The 19,562-nt window shown below is 42.1% G+C and overlaps 1 protein-coding gene across 4 annotated transcripts in view; it reads left to right on the plus strand.

The window, feature by feature from the left end:
* The window catches only part of ELP3 (elongator acetyltransferase complex subunit 3), a 466,764-nt gene that overhangs the window by 367,073 nt on the left and 80,129 nt on the right, over positions 1 to 19,562 (plus strand). For all 4 annotated transcript variants that reach the window (XM_029596183.1, XM_029596182.1, XM_029596180.1 and 1 more), the window contains one exon: positions 8,796 to 8,877. In XM_029596183.1, the coding sequence (XP_029452043.1) occupies positions 8,796 to 8,877 (82 nt within the window). The remainder of the gene's footprint in view (positions 1 to 8,795; positions 8,878 to 19,562) is intronic.

The raw sequence follows: 19,562 nt of genomic DNA on the forward strand, positions 1-19,562 counted from the left end.
TTGGCCCTCTCTGGTTCCATAAGAAATATCTAAAACTGTCCCTTCTTTCTTTAACCCCAATCCTATTCCTTCCACCCACTCACTACCTTTAGGTAAAAAGAACTCTCTGCCAGGATTGATGTACTCAAGTACAATCCCAGCCGTTTCCTTTGTTAGCTAATGTTTCCAGGATTGTTAGCCTATTAGCAACTCTGGTAGCTTGCGCTTCCAGTGTTACACCTAGCAATGAGGGAAGCAGTTGGCATCATACTCAAAAACTGGGATCCTGGCAGAGCGGGCTTCTTACCTAAAGGTACTGGGGGGGGGGGGGGGGAGAGAGAGGGCAGTTTGGGGACATTTTTTATGGAACTTGGGGGGAGGTGGGGACCAACCTTGGCGCTCTAAATATCTTTTACTCAGTTTTGAAGGCGATTGGGGAAGGCAGGGGCCTCAGCCCAATAGGGCCATCTGTGAAGTATGGGGCTGGGAAATGGAAATCGGGCTGCAGGCCTGAACTGCATTTCTTTCCCATTTTTTACAGTGCCATTTTATCCGGTATCTTTTGAATGTATCCGCTTAAGTGGCAAGTTTTCCAGGTACATGAAGCCGGATAGCTTTGTAAACCTAACTGGTTATATTTGAAACATAGCTAGTTAATTTTTTGGGGGGAATTTAACTTTTATTGAACTCGTAAATCAATACACTCAGATTGACAGCTATATGCCTTACATTCAATCCCAGTATCCTCCCCCACCCAACCCAGAAGATCAACAATATAAGATAACATATAATGTGCAGTCATAAAATCAGTGCAGCTAGCATCAGTCATTCATGTTTCCCACTTCAGGTTACATATGGGTCCCACACTTCCATAAAATTAGGTAGTGAATCATTATATAAGGCCATCAATTTACCCAAATAAAATACATTCCAAAAGCACTTTGTAAAAGGATCCATATTCGGAATATTCACCCTTTTCCAATGGACTGCTATCTCATAGCGAATACTATGCAGAATGTTATTATTCACAACCTTTTACATAATGTAACATCAACCTGGATTTCTTCAGCTCTAAGAATCAACACACCATCATCTTTTTTGCTCTGTTCTTCTAATCAATTCTTAGTTGATATCTGTTCTCCAAGAGTTATATGGCTCACAGAGACACGAGGATGGTCATTTTTCATTTACAGTCCCAAAATATCAAACTCTCCACCATTTGAGATCTTCAACACAAGGGACTCAAAAATGTTTAAGAAGATGCTTAAAACCATTTTGTTTAATAATGCTTTCGCAACACAGTGATTACTGTCCATGTAGCATTTCACATATTGTATTTAGCTCTTCCGCAGTAACATAATTGCTTGTTTGTTTGTTTTAATAATAATGTAAACCAATTGTGTGTGTTTAATTGTAACTAGCCCTGAACTCCTTGGAGAGGTGAGTAAAAAACGTTTAAATAAAATAAACATCTAGCAGCAAAACCTATCTGAGCCCCATCTTGGGGCTCAGATAGGTCAATTAACTTTTAAAGTATATTCAGAGGAACATTTATTTTACTGAATATCTCAGACAAGTTATCTGGCTAACTGTTGCAACCGTGCCTTCTCGACTGCTTCACTCCGCCTACCTTTCTTTCTTTGCACCTCCTCTCGCTATGGATGGACGCCTGGCTGCCGCGGCGTCTGCCTGCCATCCTCTCCGGTCTCCCCGGACCGGCTTGAGTGCTGCCTCCCGCCATGCTCCACTGGTACCTTAGGGCGCACGCGGCCCTCACTCTTGTTTCCTACTTGGCACGAACCTCAGGGGCGTCCCCCTGTGATGATGTCACGCTGCCCGGATATTTAAAGCCTACAATTTTTGCTAGCCTTTGAGTTAGCAAGGGAAATCTTACGGATAGGATTCCCTCTCCGTACCCAGCTACTCTGCCTCTCCAATTTCCCATTGGACTCTTAATGCTAACGGGGTACCCGCTTCTCGGGGGCCTCACTTGCTTTTCAGGTCGCTATCAGGAAACCAGTACTCGCTCCTTGAGGGCCCATGTTCCCAGACTCGCTTGCCTGCTCCTTCCTACCTTCTCTTCTGCCTGGAAGGATTTGCTATCTTCAACACCAGTGAGTACTACTATCTTCACCTCAGAGCTGTTCCCTGGAACCAGGTACTCGCTCCTCGAGGGCCTGCCTCCGTTCCAGCCCTAGTGTCATCTCCTACTTGGAACCGCTGTGTGAGTACATTACCTTCAAGCCTCTCAGCTCTCGGATCAGGTACTCGCTCCTTGAAGGGCCTGCTCTCCCTTTCCTGGGGTTCTCCATACTGGGGCTTTTCCACTGTACTCATTATTCTCAGTTCTTTCCACTACAGCACTGCTACCGGAGGAGTCGCTGTTCCAGCACCTGAGGGATACTAGCCCAGCCGGGCTACTTCTGGTGGCTTCATCACATTGTCTAATAAAAGATCAATCTCTGTGTTTGTGTGTCCTGAGATGAGCCTGACCTGTGACCCCTCATGGGACTTCCCCCCGTGGGTGTGGTCAGCTGCCACAGTGTCCAAGGGTCCACCCAAACCTCACTAATTATAACACTAATTTCAGCTGGATAACTTGTCCGCTTGCTGATTTACTGAATATATCCCTTTAAACTTCTGAATTAAAAAATGTTCCTGGGCTCAGCATCTAAATGTGAGCTCTTAAAAAAGGAGTGGGGACAAAGTGGGAGACTGATTTCCAGTGCTGCATTCCTAAAGTTAGGTTTTTTCGATCGTGCCTAACTTTAAGCTCCTAAAATTAAGGCACCAAAAGTTAAAGTTAGGCACCTATACTCTGAATATAGGCACCTAACTTAGTGCATACTTTCAGGCACTCAACTCTCTTCGGATTGGGTTCATAGTTTTAAAAAGGACAGCAGTTAATGTTAGTGACTTGATTGCTGTCTTGACCCCACCTCCTGACATCATTATCTTTAGAGTCTTGAACAAAAGATCAAGCCAGATGCATCTCTTGCAAAAAAAAATCATTGTCCTTCTAAGTCAAATTCATGTACTTGAAACTGTTCTTCCCATTTGCCATGCCTTACTAAACAGCATTTCTTCAGACATGCTCACAAACCTCATAAACTTTTATTGTGGCAGTTAAAGAAATCTACTAAGAGGCATTCTATTAAATTGTTCTCCAGAGCAATTAAGCCTGTGGCCATCATTGATGCTTTCGCCAGTTATGATAAAGAACTATATAAGATGGAGTTGCTCTTGCCCATAGAAGAGATAACTAAATGGTTGTCACCAATCCCAGATACAAATCTGCAATCCTACTGTTTCATTATATATGTAACAGCAGACATTAATAAACTTGATCATAGATTACAATAACCTCCTATCCAAAATCAAATCAGATTTTAGAACATGGGAAGATGTGATAGTATCTTGATTGGGCTGAATGAATGTTATCTGAATATTAATTCTACTTACTGTACTGTACTTCTTCCAGCTATTTCCTGTAGCAATACTTTTTTTAAATCACTGAATACAATTTTCTCTGCCCATATCTGGCACAATAAAATGGTAGTTGCAGCTGTTATTGAATGTTGGTAACTGGTGAGTCCAAAGTCAGCTACCTGAAGTATATTCAGTATTATTTTTCTGATTTTTTTCTAATTTTTTGTGTTGTGGATTATTATAGAAAGAAATATACCTAAAAAATAATAAAGAAAAAATTAGGTACACCAGTAGTTTTGTAAGGAATTTTGCTTTTGCACATTTTTTCTAACAATAAAATAGTACCAATCTGTTTTTCCTGTTAATTATGCCAGGTGGAAGGGATCACCTTTTTTCTCTGGATTTTGTGCTTTTGATGTTAGAGCTGGTGCTTTAAAGTACTGTATTATTGATAATGATAATCCACCAGAAGTCAGTGGATAAGAACTGAGGCAGCTATGGTAAACCTTGAACTAATTAAAGCATTAATATTTTCTGATCACGTACTTTTTCTTAGCAAGGTTAAAGGTCATCCCTTCAGACTAACATCTCAACATATGGAAGTGAGTTTTCCTGTGATAGTAATTTTCCTCATCTGTGTCTCCCTGTGTACCTTTAACTGATCAACAGTTCATAAGAAATATGAGCAAGTAGTTGGCTTATATGTTGGGATGGTTCAAAGAATATTTGGATTCTCAGAATTTAAGGAGTCTTATTTTATATTGCCATAGCAATAATAGTAGGGTGCCCACTTTTTAAAATAATTTCAAATACATCACTTTATCCTGATGTCTGATAATCTTACATGAGATTCTGTATATTTGGAAAGGCCCCACTCTTCTTTTAGTACTTAACTTACAACCATTACTTTATTAATAGAATATACAATACAAAACATGGATAATGCCATACATATTTGACTACCCAGTCAGAATCTTAAATTAGTATTATGCAAAAATCAGAAATATGCATCTGCAGTGTTCAAAATGCCTTATAGACAAGCACAAAGTTAGCTCACATAAAGCCTCATTTGTTTACAGAATTAACAAACGGAGACTTGAGGAATCAAAGCCTATATATATGCCTTGCAGGACGTTAGTATAGGAATTATCATAGTGATTTATAGTCTTTTCATATTCTTCAGCAAGGGCCATCTACAAATCCTTATCTCAGTTCAGCAGTGTTTTCTAAATACCATGATAGAAGGATCACATTTTTACAAGTTAGTCATAGTGATCTCTAATCATAGATATTTAACATAGGCTGCTGTGACCAACCCAGCTCCCATTTACCTGAGTTCTCCTGTATGTCACTATATATGTACAGACATAACATAAGAAATTGCCATGCTGGGTCAGACCAAGGGTCCATCAAGCCCAGACACACATTGTTGGCTAATAGACCATAGCTTTATTGGCACATATACATATATCTTATTTCCCTATATTATATCCAAGCCTCAAGAACTAACAGGCCATGGAGCGCACTGTTAACCCAAGTTTGGACACGCGTTTTTGACGCGCTAGCTTTACCCCTTATTCAGTAAGGGGTAATAGCACATCGAAAACTCGCATCCAAACCCCCCCCCCCCCCCCAAAACTAATAGCGCCCGCAACATGCAAATGCATGTTGATGGCCCTATTAGTTATTCCCGCGCGATACAGAAAGTAAAATGTGCAGCCAAGCCGCACATTTTACTTTCAGAAATTAACGCTTGCCCAAAGGCTGGCGTTAATTTCGGCCGGCACCAGGGAAGTGTACAGAAAGGCAGAAAAAACTTCTTTTCTGTACATCCTCCGACTTAATATCATAGCGATATTAAGTCGGAGTTCCCAAAAATAAAAAAAAAATTTAAAAAAAAAATTTTAAATTGGCTCGCGGCCCGGAAGTCGGACGCTCAATTATGTCGACGTCTGTTTTCCGAACCCGTGGCTGTTAGTGAGTTTGAGAACCGATGCCGGAAAAATTGAGTGTCTGCTGTCAAACCCACTGACAGCCCCGCCGCTCCTATCAAAAAGGAGGCGCTAGGGACACACTAGTGTCCCTAGCGCTTCCTTTTACCACGGGCCCTAATTTGCATAGGCCACCCTCCTGAATCATGTACCCAGGAGCGTGGCCTGTGCGCGCGACGGGAGAGCGGGCGCTTGCCTGCTCTCCGGCGCGTTTTTCTGTATCGGCCTATAAGCCAGTAACATCTGATTGTCTATCTAGCAGTCTTAATTGCTCCAGTTATTGCCAGCCATATCTAGGTGGCCGTCCCATGAAAACAGTTGTCCAGTCTCCCTCTGTGTTTCCAAGTAAGAGGTGGGCTCCACCTTAACTAGAGTGGAACCAGACTGCTGGCACTAACCTTTAAAAAGGAGATAGAGCAGCTTTTAAACTAGAACAAAGGGGAAAGCAGACAGTCGCTGAGCAGCGCATGGTTTGGAGGGAAGTATCTTCAAAGGATACTAATGATGCATTAGAATTAGGGCATCCCAAAAGTGAGGTTACAATAATAAAAGTAGTCCATGTGCCTATAAAAGCTCACTTGAGCTAAAAAAAAATTCCAATTTATCCCTATCAGTTAAAAAGCAGAATGAAAATACAAACAAAAAGCAAACTTTGAAATGTTTGTATACTAATGCCAGAAGTCTAAGTAGTAAGATGGGAGAATTAGAATGTATAGCAGTGAATGATGACATCGACTTAATTGGCATCTCAGAGACATGGTGGAAGGAGGATAACCAATGAGACAGTGCTATGCCGGGGTACAAATTATATCGTGATGACAGAGAGGAGCATCAGGGAGGTGGGGTGGAGCTTTATGTCCGGGATGGCATAGAGTCCAACAGGATAAACATCCTGCATGAGACTAAATGAACAATCAAATCTTTATAACAACGAATACTTTGATAAGCTATTCGTTGTTATAAGTGGAGTTGCCAGTTCAACACTCTGAAATAAACATATATTGTTTGAAATATTTGGTGGAACTTAGATTTGTACCTGCACTATTGTTCTCTAGATTTCATTTACCCCAATATTGACTGGGTAAATGTAACATCAGGGCATGCTAGAGAGATAAAGTTCCTAGATGGAATAAATGAGTTTTATGGAGCAACTGGTTCAGGAACCCGACAAGAGAGGGAGCAATTTTAGATCTAATTCTCAGTGGAGCATATGATTTGGTGAGAGGGGTAACTGTGGTGGGGCTGCTTGGCAATAGTGATCATAATATGATCAAATTTGAATTAATGATTGGAAGGGGGATAGTTAGCAAATCCACAGCTCTAGTGCTAAGCTTTCAAAAGAGAAACTTTGATAAAATGTGAAAACTAGTTAGAAAAAAACTGAAAGGAGCAGCTACAAAGGTAAAAAATGTGCAAGAGGCATGGACACTGTTAAAAAATACCATCCTAGAAGCACAATCCAGAGGAATTCCACACATTAAGAAAGGTGGAAGGAAGGCAAAAAGTTACCAGCATGGTTAAAAGGTGAGGTGAAAGAGGCTAATTTAGCCAAAAGATCTTCATTCAAAAATTGGAAGAATGATCCAACAGAAGAAAATAGGATAAAGCATAAGCGTTGGCAAGTAAATTGTAAGACATTGATAAGACAGACTAAGAGAGAATTTGAAAAGAAGTTGGCTGTAGAGGCAAAAACTCACAGTAAAAACCTTTTAAAATATATCCAAAGCAGAAAGCCTGCGAGGGAGTCAGTTGGACTGTTAGATGATCGAGGGGCTAAAGGGGCACTTAGAGAAGATAAGGCCATCGCAGAAAGATTAAATGATTTCTTTGCTTCGGTGTTTACTGAAAAGGATGTTGGGAAGATACCCGTTCCGTAGAAGGTTTTCAGGGATAATGAGTCAGATGGACTGAACTAAATCACGGTAAACCTAGAAGATGTGATAGGACTGATTGTCAAATTGAAGAGTAGTAAATCACCCGGACCGAATGGTATACACTCAAGGGTTCTGAAGAAACTAAAAAAATGAAATTTCAGATCTATTAGTAAACATTTGTAACCTGTCATTAAAATTATCCATTGTACCTGAAGATTAGAGGGTGACTTATGTAATCCCAATATTTAAAAAGGGCTCCAGGGGAGATCTGGGAAACTACAGACCAGTTAGCCTGACTTCAGTGCCAGGAAAAATAGTGGCAAATGTTCTAAAGATCAAAATCACAGAACATTTAGAAAGGCATGGTTTAATGGAACAAAGTCAGCATGGCTTTACCCAAGGCAAGTCTTGCTTCACAAATCTGCTTCACTTTTTTGAAGGGGTGAATAAACATGTAGATAAAGGTGAACCAGTAGATGTAGTGTATTTGGATTTTCAGAAGGCATTTGACAGAGTTCCTCATGAGAGGCTTCTAAGAAAAGTAAAAAGTCATGAGATAGGTGGCGATGTCCTTTCTTGGATTATAAACTGGTTAAAAGACAGGAAACAGAGTAGGACTAAATGGACAATTTTCTCAGTGGAGGGGGTGCGCAGTGGAGTGCCTCAGGGTTCTATACTGGGACCTGTGCTTTTCAATATATTTATAAATGATCAGGAAAGGAATCAAACGAGTGAGGTAATCAGATATGCAGATGATACGAAATTATTCAAAATAATTAAATCACAAGCGGATTGTGATAAATTGCAGGAGCACCTTGTGAGACTGGAAAATTGGGCATCCAAATGGGAGATGAAATTTATTGTGGATAAATGCAAGGTGATGCAAATAATGAAAAATAACCCATGCTATAGTTACACGAGTTAGGTTCCATATTAGGATCTACCACCCAGGAAAGAGATCTAGGCGCGGGCAAATTATAAAATCCGGGGTTGCGCGCACAAGGGGGTGCACAATTGTGCACTTTGCGGGTGCCAGGCTGTGCTGCCTTCCCCTGTTCCCTCCCCCTAATCTAATCTTCTAACCCCCCCCCCCCCCCAGACCTGTCTTACCTTTTACACAAATGGTCGCTATGTCTGAGGCCTATGGCCCCGCCCCCGGACCACCCCTTTTTGCAAGCCCCAGGACTTACACGCGTCCCGCTGCTTTACGTACGTCACCGGGCCTTTATAAAATAGGCCCTGCGCATGTAGGGCTTTTAAAATCTGGCCCATAGTGTACTAAGGTTGAAAAGTAATCTCCATTCTGTCAATAATGATTGTCATACAGAGAATACCAATGTAAAAGGTAATGCAATTACTGAAAATGTTCAGTTCTAGCATGTACTTGACAACATATTCCACCATCTCAGGATTGCATCTTTCTTTTTTTCAAAACAATTTTAAAATATTGCTATCCCAGCTTCTATGTTATAGCCTTACAGTAGATTTGTCATTCACCTGTATATTTTCTTTTCTTCCATAGGGTTTTGGAATGCTGCTAATGGAGGAGGCAGAACGAATAGCCAGAGAAGAACATGGATCATGGAAAATTGCTGTAATTTCAGGTACTGTTACTATTTTTTGCTTTTTGATGTTTCCCTTGACAGTCAGAAGAGAACTGTTCAATCTTTAGTAGCCAAAGGAAGAATTTTTAAAAGATTTCATTTGCCTGAACTTGGTTCCTCTTAAAGGTGCAGAAATGAATTGGAAGCTCGAGCTCTTTATTTATCCCCAGAATAGGTGCATAGCACTCTTCCATGTTAGTGTATTTTGAACCCTGTTCTGAAAGATGTACTATTCTGGGAGAGAAGATAAGGACGTTTCCATGTGTATTCAGCCTTGGACGTTTTTGCTAAAACTGGCAACTAGGGTTTGGTTTAGTAGCAATTCTGATAGTGATTAGTATTGTGGATGCCTCTCCATTCTGAACTGAAATAAGATCACCTTTTCATTTCCCATAACCTGCTACCGAACTGTCATCAGATTATAATGATGATCACTGATTGTTGATCTATATTGATGACCTGGAGGTAAAGATTTTATATCCCTCTGTAAAAGTGAAAGAGGTTTTAAAATTGTCCTCTTATGAAATGTGTACTGAAAAGGTGAGACATATTTTCATTTCCAAAGGCAAAGATTTTAGTATTTTTAGAGGTGCTTCCCACATACATAAAAACTATGATATACAAGACTGGTAAGTGATGATGTTTCTAACACTCCCCCCAAAACATAAAAATAAGAACCCTAGTCAATCCCTGAGAAATCGTCATTATATGTCTTGAACTGTAATTTTTGGGGAAGTAGGCATTACCATTTATTTCTCTCTAGCGGTTCATAAAGTTCCATTTAATTTTCCACTCTAAATGACTCTCATCAGAATCATAATGATTGTGGGTAATTTATTTTACTTGATAAGTTTCATGATTTGCAGAGACTAGCAGAACTTCAGCTTGGAATTCTGTTAGCCAATGCACTAGATTCTTAAAAGCATTATTTTTTTTTAAAGAAAACCATCTATCATATTTGTGCACATTAGTATTTCTGATGTACTCATGACAATTGGTAATATTTTCTTTGCACAAATGATTTTTTTTTTCAAGTAATCAAGTAGTATTTAAAAAACTCAAGGGAGTTCCCCTATAGTTCCCTGACTTCCCTGGATATAACCATAATAGCAAGTGTCACAAGTTAAATTCATCTTGGAAATAATTTAAAAAATGTCATCACACCATACATAAACTAGTCAAATATTCATTCATAAACTAAAGCTAGTCATATGTTATGTTGCAGTGTCAGAGCATAAAAGTGTGATGATAATACGTAAATGCTATACAAAAATAATTTGACCAGCATGCTGCAAGATTCTTTCATCCACAATATCTGGAGGAGCAAGTACAGAAACTTACAGTAATGCTGTTTATGGGGAGGATCATACAGTTGCTAGAGTACTAACCAGTTCCTGAATATCCGTAATCATTTTACCCCCAATCCTCTCCCATTTTATTGCTATAGAAAATTGTTCAAATTATGCAAAAATTATACTTTATAAAAAGCAGTGCTTTTTTCTGGAAAAGGTATCGGTACTGCAATGTAGGGCTCTCCTTGGGGGTGGGATGGGAAGGGCAACTGGCTGCAGAAACTATGAAATGACAGCATGGCAAATATTACCCTAGAACACCAATACACCTCTTATTGGAAAAACAGAACAAGCTGGACTGCTACAGATCACTATACAGAAACTGCACACTAAAAGGTAAAGTTTAAAAGCGATATGCATGGCAAAACCAGAAGATGCACATGTAATGTATTATTTAAGGATGCCACATGTGCGTACAAATACCAATGCATGAATATCTCACGTTAGGAAAAAAAAGGGGCTTTAACTTTTTACAGAATTTTACTAAATTTACTTCTCTCAATTCCAGCGGAAGGCTATTCCATAAACCTGGAATTACAGCTGAAAAAGATCTCTTACACAAACTTCTGTTATTGACGAGATGTTAAGTCTGAATAAAACTATATCTAGCCATATATGAATTGCTTGAGGGGGCTAGCTCAACTGGGAGGAGTGCAGGCTAAAGAACCAGGAGGGTCTTAAGGACATAGATATAGACCGGGTAAATTGGTTGCCGAACTGGTTAAACTGGTCATTTCCTGGACGTGAACATGTTATAAAGTTCCCTCACTTGCGAATCTCAATACTGACATTTCCCTGCTGTGTGTGTACAAACTTAAAATTAGGAGCATGTATATACCCACACGCAGCATATACAATGTAAGCACATCTTGCCGTGTGTCCATATACACGTATATATGGGCACCTGCACATTTGTCTTATAGTTACTGTCCCTAAAAATACTTCTGCTTGATCACGCAGATAAATCATGAATAGACATTCACCAAATATAGAAAAAGTGACCACAAATTTATAAATTGAAATATGCAGACAAAAAATGAACTGGAAACCACAAGAAGCCAGACTCTGCATGGGAGTACTGGAGAAATAAAAACAAGTTCATTTCCTTTTGTACCATGTGAAATACAAAGTTATCGTAGATGCCTCAATTTACATTCTCAAAACTGACATATTTGAATACTAAACCAAAAGGAAAAGGTTTTCCCCCCCCCTCTACCTTTGTTGTCTGGACATTTTGGACTCTAACATAACATCCCAGTTTCTCGACAATGACGGAGGCTTGCCTTAGCTCCAACATAAGAGGACTTCGCCCTCCCCTCTCTACACACACATGAATGGATGGTAATGGGGGCTTGGTGTTCCCAACCTAAGACCACCCTCTCCCGTATACACACACACCTACAAGAACAATGTACACACACACACACACACACACACACACACCTACAAGAACAATGACAGGGGCTAGGTAGCCCTAACATAATACTACCCTTCCCTCCTGGGTCCTCTGTCTTCCATCTCCCTCCTCCCAGCAGGCAGGCTGAATCCCCTCTCTTTCCCTGGGGCCCAGCATCAGTACTTCTCTACCCTGCTTCCCTGCCAGACAGCAGTCTCTCTTCCCCAAGTGCATTCTCTGCACAGAGGAGAGGACACAGGGAAGGGGAGTATAGGTGCGACCAGATACATGTTTTTTTGGGGGTACATAGAGCAGTTAAAACAAGTAGAGGAAAAGATGCCACTATTCAGTACTGGCATGTACCCCATTAAAAAATACCTGACTAAAAAGGAAGTAAAAACAGATCACACCCGAAGCATTTGACAAAGTGCAGTTGCTTACGTGTAACAGGTGTTCTCCTAGGACAGGAGGAAGCTAGTCCTCACATATGGGATAACATCATCAGATGGAGCCCGGCACCAAAAGCTTTTGTTTCTAGAAACATTGACTGGCAGATTGAGCATGCCCAGCCTGCAACTATACACGCATCTACGCAAGGTCCCCGTTCAGTCTTGTAACATAGCAAAAATATGAGCGAGAAAAATAACACAACAAACCAAAGGTGAACCCAACATCATGGGGAGGCGGGCAGGATTCCTGAGGACTAACATCCTGCTGTCCTAGGAGAACACCTGTTACAGGTAAGCAACTGCACTTTCTCCTAGGACAAGCAGGATGGTAGTCCTCACATGTGGGTGATTACAGGGCTCTATTTCCCAACAGGAATGTATACAGACTGAATTTTTTGTTATTTCAATGACCTCATATATAGGCTGTTAGTAATGCAATTGCTGCACAATCACTTTAGCCATTATGTACGAGATTTAAGTATAATCATTGGTCATTCAAAATATTTTTTTTGCCTGCATACACCTTTAGTGAATATGAAATGTCTCTTATTTCAATGTTTTAATGCATCTATTGCAATATTCCGGCTACTTAGCTTATCGTGAAGAAACACTTGTCCTGTTGCCTTGAGGTATTAGTCAGACTGCCCGACACGGTCCGTGTTTCGATGTAAACATCTTCTTCAAGGGGCCATCTATAAAAAATAGTCACACAAGCCATTCATATAAGCAATGTCAAATCTACAAATTCTCACCAATCTGCACCAACGGAATACTAACAGTTAATCTATGTTCAGCGTATTTCTCCCCGTCCTCCGGTGATGTGTTTCTTCAGCCAGTTTGGCTGCGTTTCAGCGCCATTTTTTAAAGGGCTACATTAACCAATGCCATTATAGTATGTCATTGAATTCCATTCATGTCACAGAGTGCACATACATTGACTAATTCACAGCATTGAATACCATTCTATAGCAGCATTAAGACCTTCAGGATGTGTACGATTTAGCCGATAGATTCATCGTTGTTGTCGGTTAAGTAACATTTGTGGATCACCCCCCCCCCTACTTATTATATTAATTTTTTCTATAATCCTCCACTTTAGATCCACAAAACCATGAGACAGCTCCACACAGTGGGCTACTATGGGTGCCTGCATTTTTTGTGTGTTGAGACAACTACGATGTTCTATTAATCTCGTTCAAATGGATCTCTTAGTTCTACCCACATAATATTTGTTGCAGGGGCATACAATGAGATAGATGACATGTGTTGATGTACAAGTGGTCTCCTGTTTAGCATTGTATATATTACCTTTTTTATCTGTCCACGACGGACCCGCCATAGTTTGTTTATTTATTTATTTTCATTTTTATATACCGATGTTCCTGTAAAGAATACATATCGCACCGGTTTGTGAGCACATAGAGCAAGATTGACAGGGCCAATGGCCATTCTTCTGTGAATCCGTTAAGGAAATTTCCGAACATAAGAAAGAATGACATAACATATCCTTTAAGTTCCTGCCACGACTATAAGCTATAATAGGATATTCAGCAAAAATCGAATGGATTTTTAATATAGACCAATATTTACGTATAGTAGCAGCAATCTCTGATGATCTAGTAGAATACTTCAAAGTACATGTAAGTGATGAATCTTGCAAACAGTCCTCTTTGTCTAAGAGTAACCATACCCGCTGGGCATTAGTTGCTCGTTTTTGGGCTCTTTTGATGACTTTAGCTGGATAACCTCTATGCAACAATCGCTTGGCTAGCTCCTGTGCCTGCTCTAAAAATTCTTCCTTAGTAGAACATAGACGGCGTAGATGAAGAAATTGTCCAACAGGTAAATTCATTTTGAGATGATGTGGATGAAAACTGGAAAAATGAAGTAAAATATTTCTATCCGTGGTTTTTTTTATATAAAGATGTGGTAAATTGATTTCCATCTATTTTTATAAGAATATCTAGAAAATTGATTTCTTTATAGCTATATTGCATAGTGAAATGTAAATTTCACTATCCAAGGAGTTGTAAATTTCACTATCCAAGGAGTTGATCCAAGTTAGAAAATCCAGTAAAGTGGATATCCCCCCATGCCACAAGAAAAATATGTCATCGATGTATCGACACCAATGTGTGACATATGTAAACATGGGACCACAGTATAACAGCTGTTCTTCAAAATTGGCCATATATAAGTTGGCAAGACTGGGGGCCATGGTGGCTCCCATCGCGGTGCCATAAATCTCCTGGTAGTACTAGTCCTGAAAAATGAAATAATTCTTTTGTAATGCGATGCTCGCTATCGACAGTAAAAAGGCTGTTGGAACACGGTGAGGTCGATGTCTAGAATCTAATGCTTGTTGTAAAATATATAACACTTGTTCCTGTGGAATACTAGTATATAATGCCCTTATATCTAAGGTAACCATGATACTATCAGACAGGGGTGTTATGGAAGATAATTTATTCAGCATTGCGTTGGTATCCTTTATGTATGATTTCATATTTGGAAACAATGGTTGTAAAAATTTATCGATAAAAATCGATAAAGGCTCTAATAATGATCCTAAAGTGCTCACAATTGGCCTACTGGGGGGGTGAATAGGATATTTATGAATCTTAGGGACCATGTAAATAGTCGGAGCATGGTATGTCTTATTAATCAAAAAGGATTTTTCTTTATTAGAAAGAAAGCCGATTTCAAATGCTTCTTCCACAATCTCTGTGATTTCTTCACATAAAGCGGGACCAGGATCTTGTGCCAAAGTCAAATAGTGCTCAGTGTTCGAAACATGGTCTATAACTGTATTAACATATGTGGTTCTATCTTGAAGAACTATTGCACCCACTTTATCAGCAGGTTTAACAATTAGTGCTGCATTAGTCTTTAAAGATGTTAATGCCTGATGTTGAAGGAAAGTCGTTATATAATGGGTTTTTTTTTTTACTGTCGATTCAATTTCATTTAAGTCATGTAACACGAGGTCCATAAAGGTCTTTATGTGGGGGTCTATCGGACCCGGAGGAATCCATGTTGACTTTGAAAAGACCAACGATGTCTCTAAAGATGGTGGTTGTTGTGAAAAAAATAAAATGATCTGTAATTTACGAAAAAACTTATATAAATCGCATCTTGATTGAAAAGTATCATAGTGATGAAAAGGTATGAACGATAAACCTTTCTCAAGAACTGATGATTGTGCTGCTGTAAGGGTTACTGATGATAAGTTCACCACTATTGTGGTCGGGAGTCTGTGAACGTGTGTTCGGGCGATTCTTTATATCCGGCCATGGTGACCCACGGTACCGAAAAAACCGGCGTCCTTGGCGTTGGTTAGATGATTGAAAATTACTATAACGGAAATCATCAGATTGTGCATCAGCATTGGATACCCCTGTGTATGTAGAAGAGGAGGCTGTGGTAGTGTAATCCTCATCAGAACCTGAGGATGATTCATCAGTATTAGCAAAAGCCACCTTTCTAGGTTTTTTAATTTGCTGGCGTTGCCATGGGTAGATGGCACCTGTGGAATAATTTTTTTTCATCTCTTTTGAACTTAGAAATCTTGTTCTGTCGTAAATCAGCTCGGAATTTCTCCATCACTTGGTTATGTTCATGGAGTTTTATATCATAGTCTTCTAGTTTTTCTGTAGCCTGTAGATTTTTTTACCTCTTCACACGATATCTTCAACGCTTCAGCCATTTTGCTTGTAGTCTCCACTATAAGTAACATAATATCCAGGGAACATTTATTCAAAATAGCTATCCACTTATTAACAAAAATTTCATCCTCTGGATATAAAGAGGGTTCTAGATTTATATGTAAACCCCTGGGTATTCTCTCTGTTTTAATATACTGCACAGAGGAGAGGACACAGGGAAGGGGAGTGTAGGTGTGACTAGATCAGTGGTTCTCAACCCTGTCCTGGGGACCCCCCAGCCAGTCGGGTTTTCATGATATCCACAATGAATATGCATGAGAGGAAATTTGCATGCAGTGCCTCCATAACATGCAAATTTTCTCTCATGCATATTCATTGTGGATATCATGAAAACCTGACTGGCTGGGGGGTCCCCAGGACAGGGTTGAGAACCACTGGACTAGATACATGTTTTTTTGGGCAGTTAAAGCAAGTAGAGGAAAAGATGCCACTATTCAGTACTGGCATGTACCCCATTAAAAAATACCTGACTAAAAATGAAGTAAAAACAGATCACACCCGTAGCATTTGACAAAGTGCAGTTGCTTACGTGTAACAGGTGTTCTCCTAGGACAGGAGGATGTTAGTCCTCACATGTGGGATAACATCATCAGATGGAGCCCGGCACTGAAAGCTTTTGTTTCTAGAAACATTGACTGGCAGATTGAGCATGCCCAGCCTGCCACTATCCACTAACCAATGCCATTATAGTACGTCATTGAATTCCATTGACGTCACAGAGTGCACATACATTGACTAATTCACAGCACTGAATACCATTCTATAGCAGCACTAAGAGCTTCAGGATGTGTACAATTTAGCCGATAGATCCATCGTTGTTCTTGTCGGTTAAGTAACATTTGTGGATTCAATCAAGACCCTGGAAACACCATCCAAGAGCTGTAAGTTCTGGATGATCATGCACTCAACATCCACTTTGTGAGGGCCAGGGCCCGGAGGTTCGGGAGGCGCAGGGTGCCCTGGCTCTGCGATAGGAGGTTGGGAGCTGTTCCCAGTGGAACCAGTGCAGTCATGGACAGGTCCTGAAGCAGAGGAAACCACACCTACCTTAGCCAAGAGGGTTCCACCAGGATCATGGTCCCCCCCGTCCTCTTGCAGATTCGTCAGAATCCTCGAGAGAAGTGGCATGGGGGGGGGGGGGGGTACGCGTACATGAGACATTGTCCCCAGTGAAGGGAGAATGCGTCGCAGGCCAGATGGTCCTTCCCTGGAATCAGGGAGCAGAACATGCTCACCTTGTGATTGTGGGGGGAGGCGAACAGGTCCATGTCCTCCGTGCCCCAGCGACGGAACAAGTCGGCTGCCTCTGCTGGGTTCAGGGACTACTCGTGTGGCTGGAAGGATCAGCTGAGGCGTTCTGCCAGCATGTTCAGGTGTCCCGGCAGGTAGATGGCCCATAGATACATCCATAGAAACATATAGAAACATAGAAATGACGGCAGAAGAAGACCAAATGGCCCATCCAGTCTGCCCAGCAAGCTTCCCTCATTTCTTCTCCCATACTTATCTGTTTCTCTTAGCTCTTGGTTCTAATTCCCTTCCACCCCCGCCATTAATGTAGAGAGCGGTGATGGAGCTGCATCCAAGTGAAATATCTAGCTTGATTAGTTAGAGGTAGTAGGGGTAGTAACCGCCGCAATAAGCAAGCTACACCCATGCTTATATGTTTTTACCCAGATTATGTTATACAGCCCTTATTGGTTGTTTATCTTCTCCCCTGCCGTTGAAGCAGAGAGCTATGCTGGATATGCATCGAAAGTGAAGTATCAGGCACATTTGGTTTGGGGTAGTAACCGCCGTAACAAGCCAGCTACTCCCCGCTTTGTGAGTGTGAATCCTTTTTTCTTCTCCCCTGCCGTTGAAGTTATGCTGGATATGCGTGAAGTATCAGTTTTTCTTTTCCCCTGCCGTTGAAGCAGAGAGCTATGCTGGAAATTTGTGATGTATCAGTCTTTCTCCCATGTCGTTGAAGCAGAGAGCCATGCTGGATATGCGTCGAGAGTGAAGTATCAGGTACATTTGGTTTGGGGTAGTAGTTTGGAGAGGGCCCAATCCCAGAGCTGTATCTCTTCCTGACAGAGGGGGAAGGAGCCAGTGTCACCCTGCTTGTTGATGTACCACATCGCCACCTGGTTGTTCTTTCTGATGAGGATGACCTTGGAGGACAGCCTGTCCTGGAAGGCCCACAAGGCGTACTAGATTGCCTGTAGCTCCAGGAAATTTATCTGCCAGTGGGACTCGGCCGCAGTCCAAAGGCCCTGGGTAAGCAGGCCGTCTGTGTGGGCCCCCCACTACTCTCCTTGGGATCAGCATGCCCAGAGAGATCATTTTGAACTTTTCTCTTACGAAAAAATGGTTTAACGCCCTGACGTCAAGGATGGGGCGTAATCCGCCATTCCTCTTCAGAATGAGGAAGTACCTCGAGTAGAAACCGTGACCCCGCTGCTCGCGGGGAACTGGTTCTAACGCGCCCGCTAGAAGGGCGGAAAGCTCCGATTGAACGACAATCTGTTGGACAGGTGTACCCCACAATGGACATGGGGGGGGGGAGGGCTCTGGGAGCCTGCTGAAGTTCAGGTGGTAGCCCTGGCGGACAAGGGAGAGGACCCAACGGTCCAAAGTGATTGCCTCCCAGGAGCGGGCGAAGCAAAGAAGCCTGCCACCGACTGAGGGATTGACCAGCAGGGGGAAACCGGCATTTGGCTCGTGCCCCCTTGCCGCCAGTCAAAAACCAGCAGAAGGTGCCTGTTGGGCTGGTTGGGCCCTCAGAACTAGCTGCTGCCGGCCACGGCCTCTGAGGCTGGACCGAGGCGAGTGAGTATGGGCGGTTGGCGGGAAGTACTTCCTTGGCCGGTAGAAGGGCTTGCGAGAGCCCGGCCTGGAGGACTTCCTGGTGGCGGAAGGGCCTTCGGAGGGGCTGGTGGAGAGTTGCTGAAGAATATGATGCTGATCTTTCAACTGCACCATGACCTCTCTTACCTTATCCCCAAACAGGTTCTCTCCTGTACAGGGGAAGTCTGCAAGCCTGTCCTGAACCTCCGGTCGGAGATCAGAGGCCCGGAGCCAAGTCAGCTGTCTGGCGCCGGCGGCTAGGCGAGCTGCGGTTTCAAAGATGGCATAGGTAGACCTGACCTCATGTCTACCCACCTCAATTACCAGCTAAGCAATGGCTGCAAGGGACTCCTGCTGTTGCTGGGGAAGGCCTTCCAAAACTCCTGGACCTGCTTCCATAGGTTGTGGTCATATTGGGTCATGTACAGCTGGTAGGCCACAATACGGGCCACCAGCATAGGCCCCTGGAACATTTTCCTCCCTATGCCGTCAAGCTCCCTGAGTTCGCGCCCCGGAAGTGTTAGCACTCGACGATCCTCGATGCTAAAGGCTCCCTGCAATGCTGCCGCTCAGCGGCGTTTCCTGGCTATAGCACAGCCTGGCGTGAGTCATGTCCTCGCTTCCAGAAGTCCTCGCATTTACGTGGGAAATTCTGATGTTTAAAGCCCCGGTTCCAGCACAGCACTGCCTCAGTTATAGGCTTGCTTGTGCTGGTGCTTTCATTGGATTCCCGTGATTCTTGCGTTCCTGACTCTGGACTGTGCCTGGATATTGCCTTCTTGCTGCCTGCCCTTGACTCGGATTGGATTTGGTTCTTCTCTTGCCTGCCGCCTGCCCTGACTCTGAACTGTGCCTGGATATTGTCCTCCTCTGCCTGCCTTTGTATTGGACCCTATTGCTGGTTACCAGCCCTAGGACTGGCCTGGTATCG

This window comes from Rhinatrema bivittatum, chromosome 3 (genome assembly GCF_901001135.1).
Source record: "Rhinatrema bivittatum chromosome 3, aRhiBiv1.1, whole genome shotgun sequence".
Classification (NCBI taxonomy): domain Eukaryota; kingdom Metazoa; phylum Chordata; class Amphibia; order Gymnophiona; family Rhinatrematidae; genus Rhinatrema; species Rhinatrema bivittatum.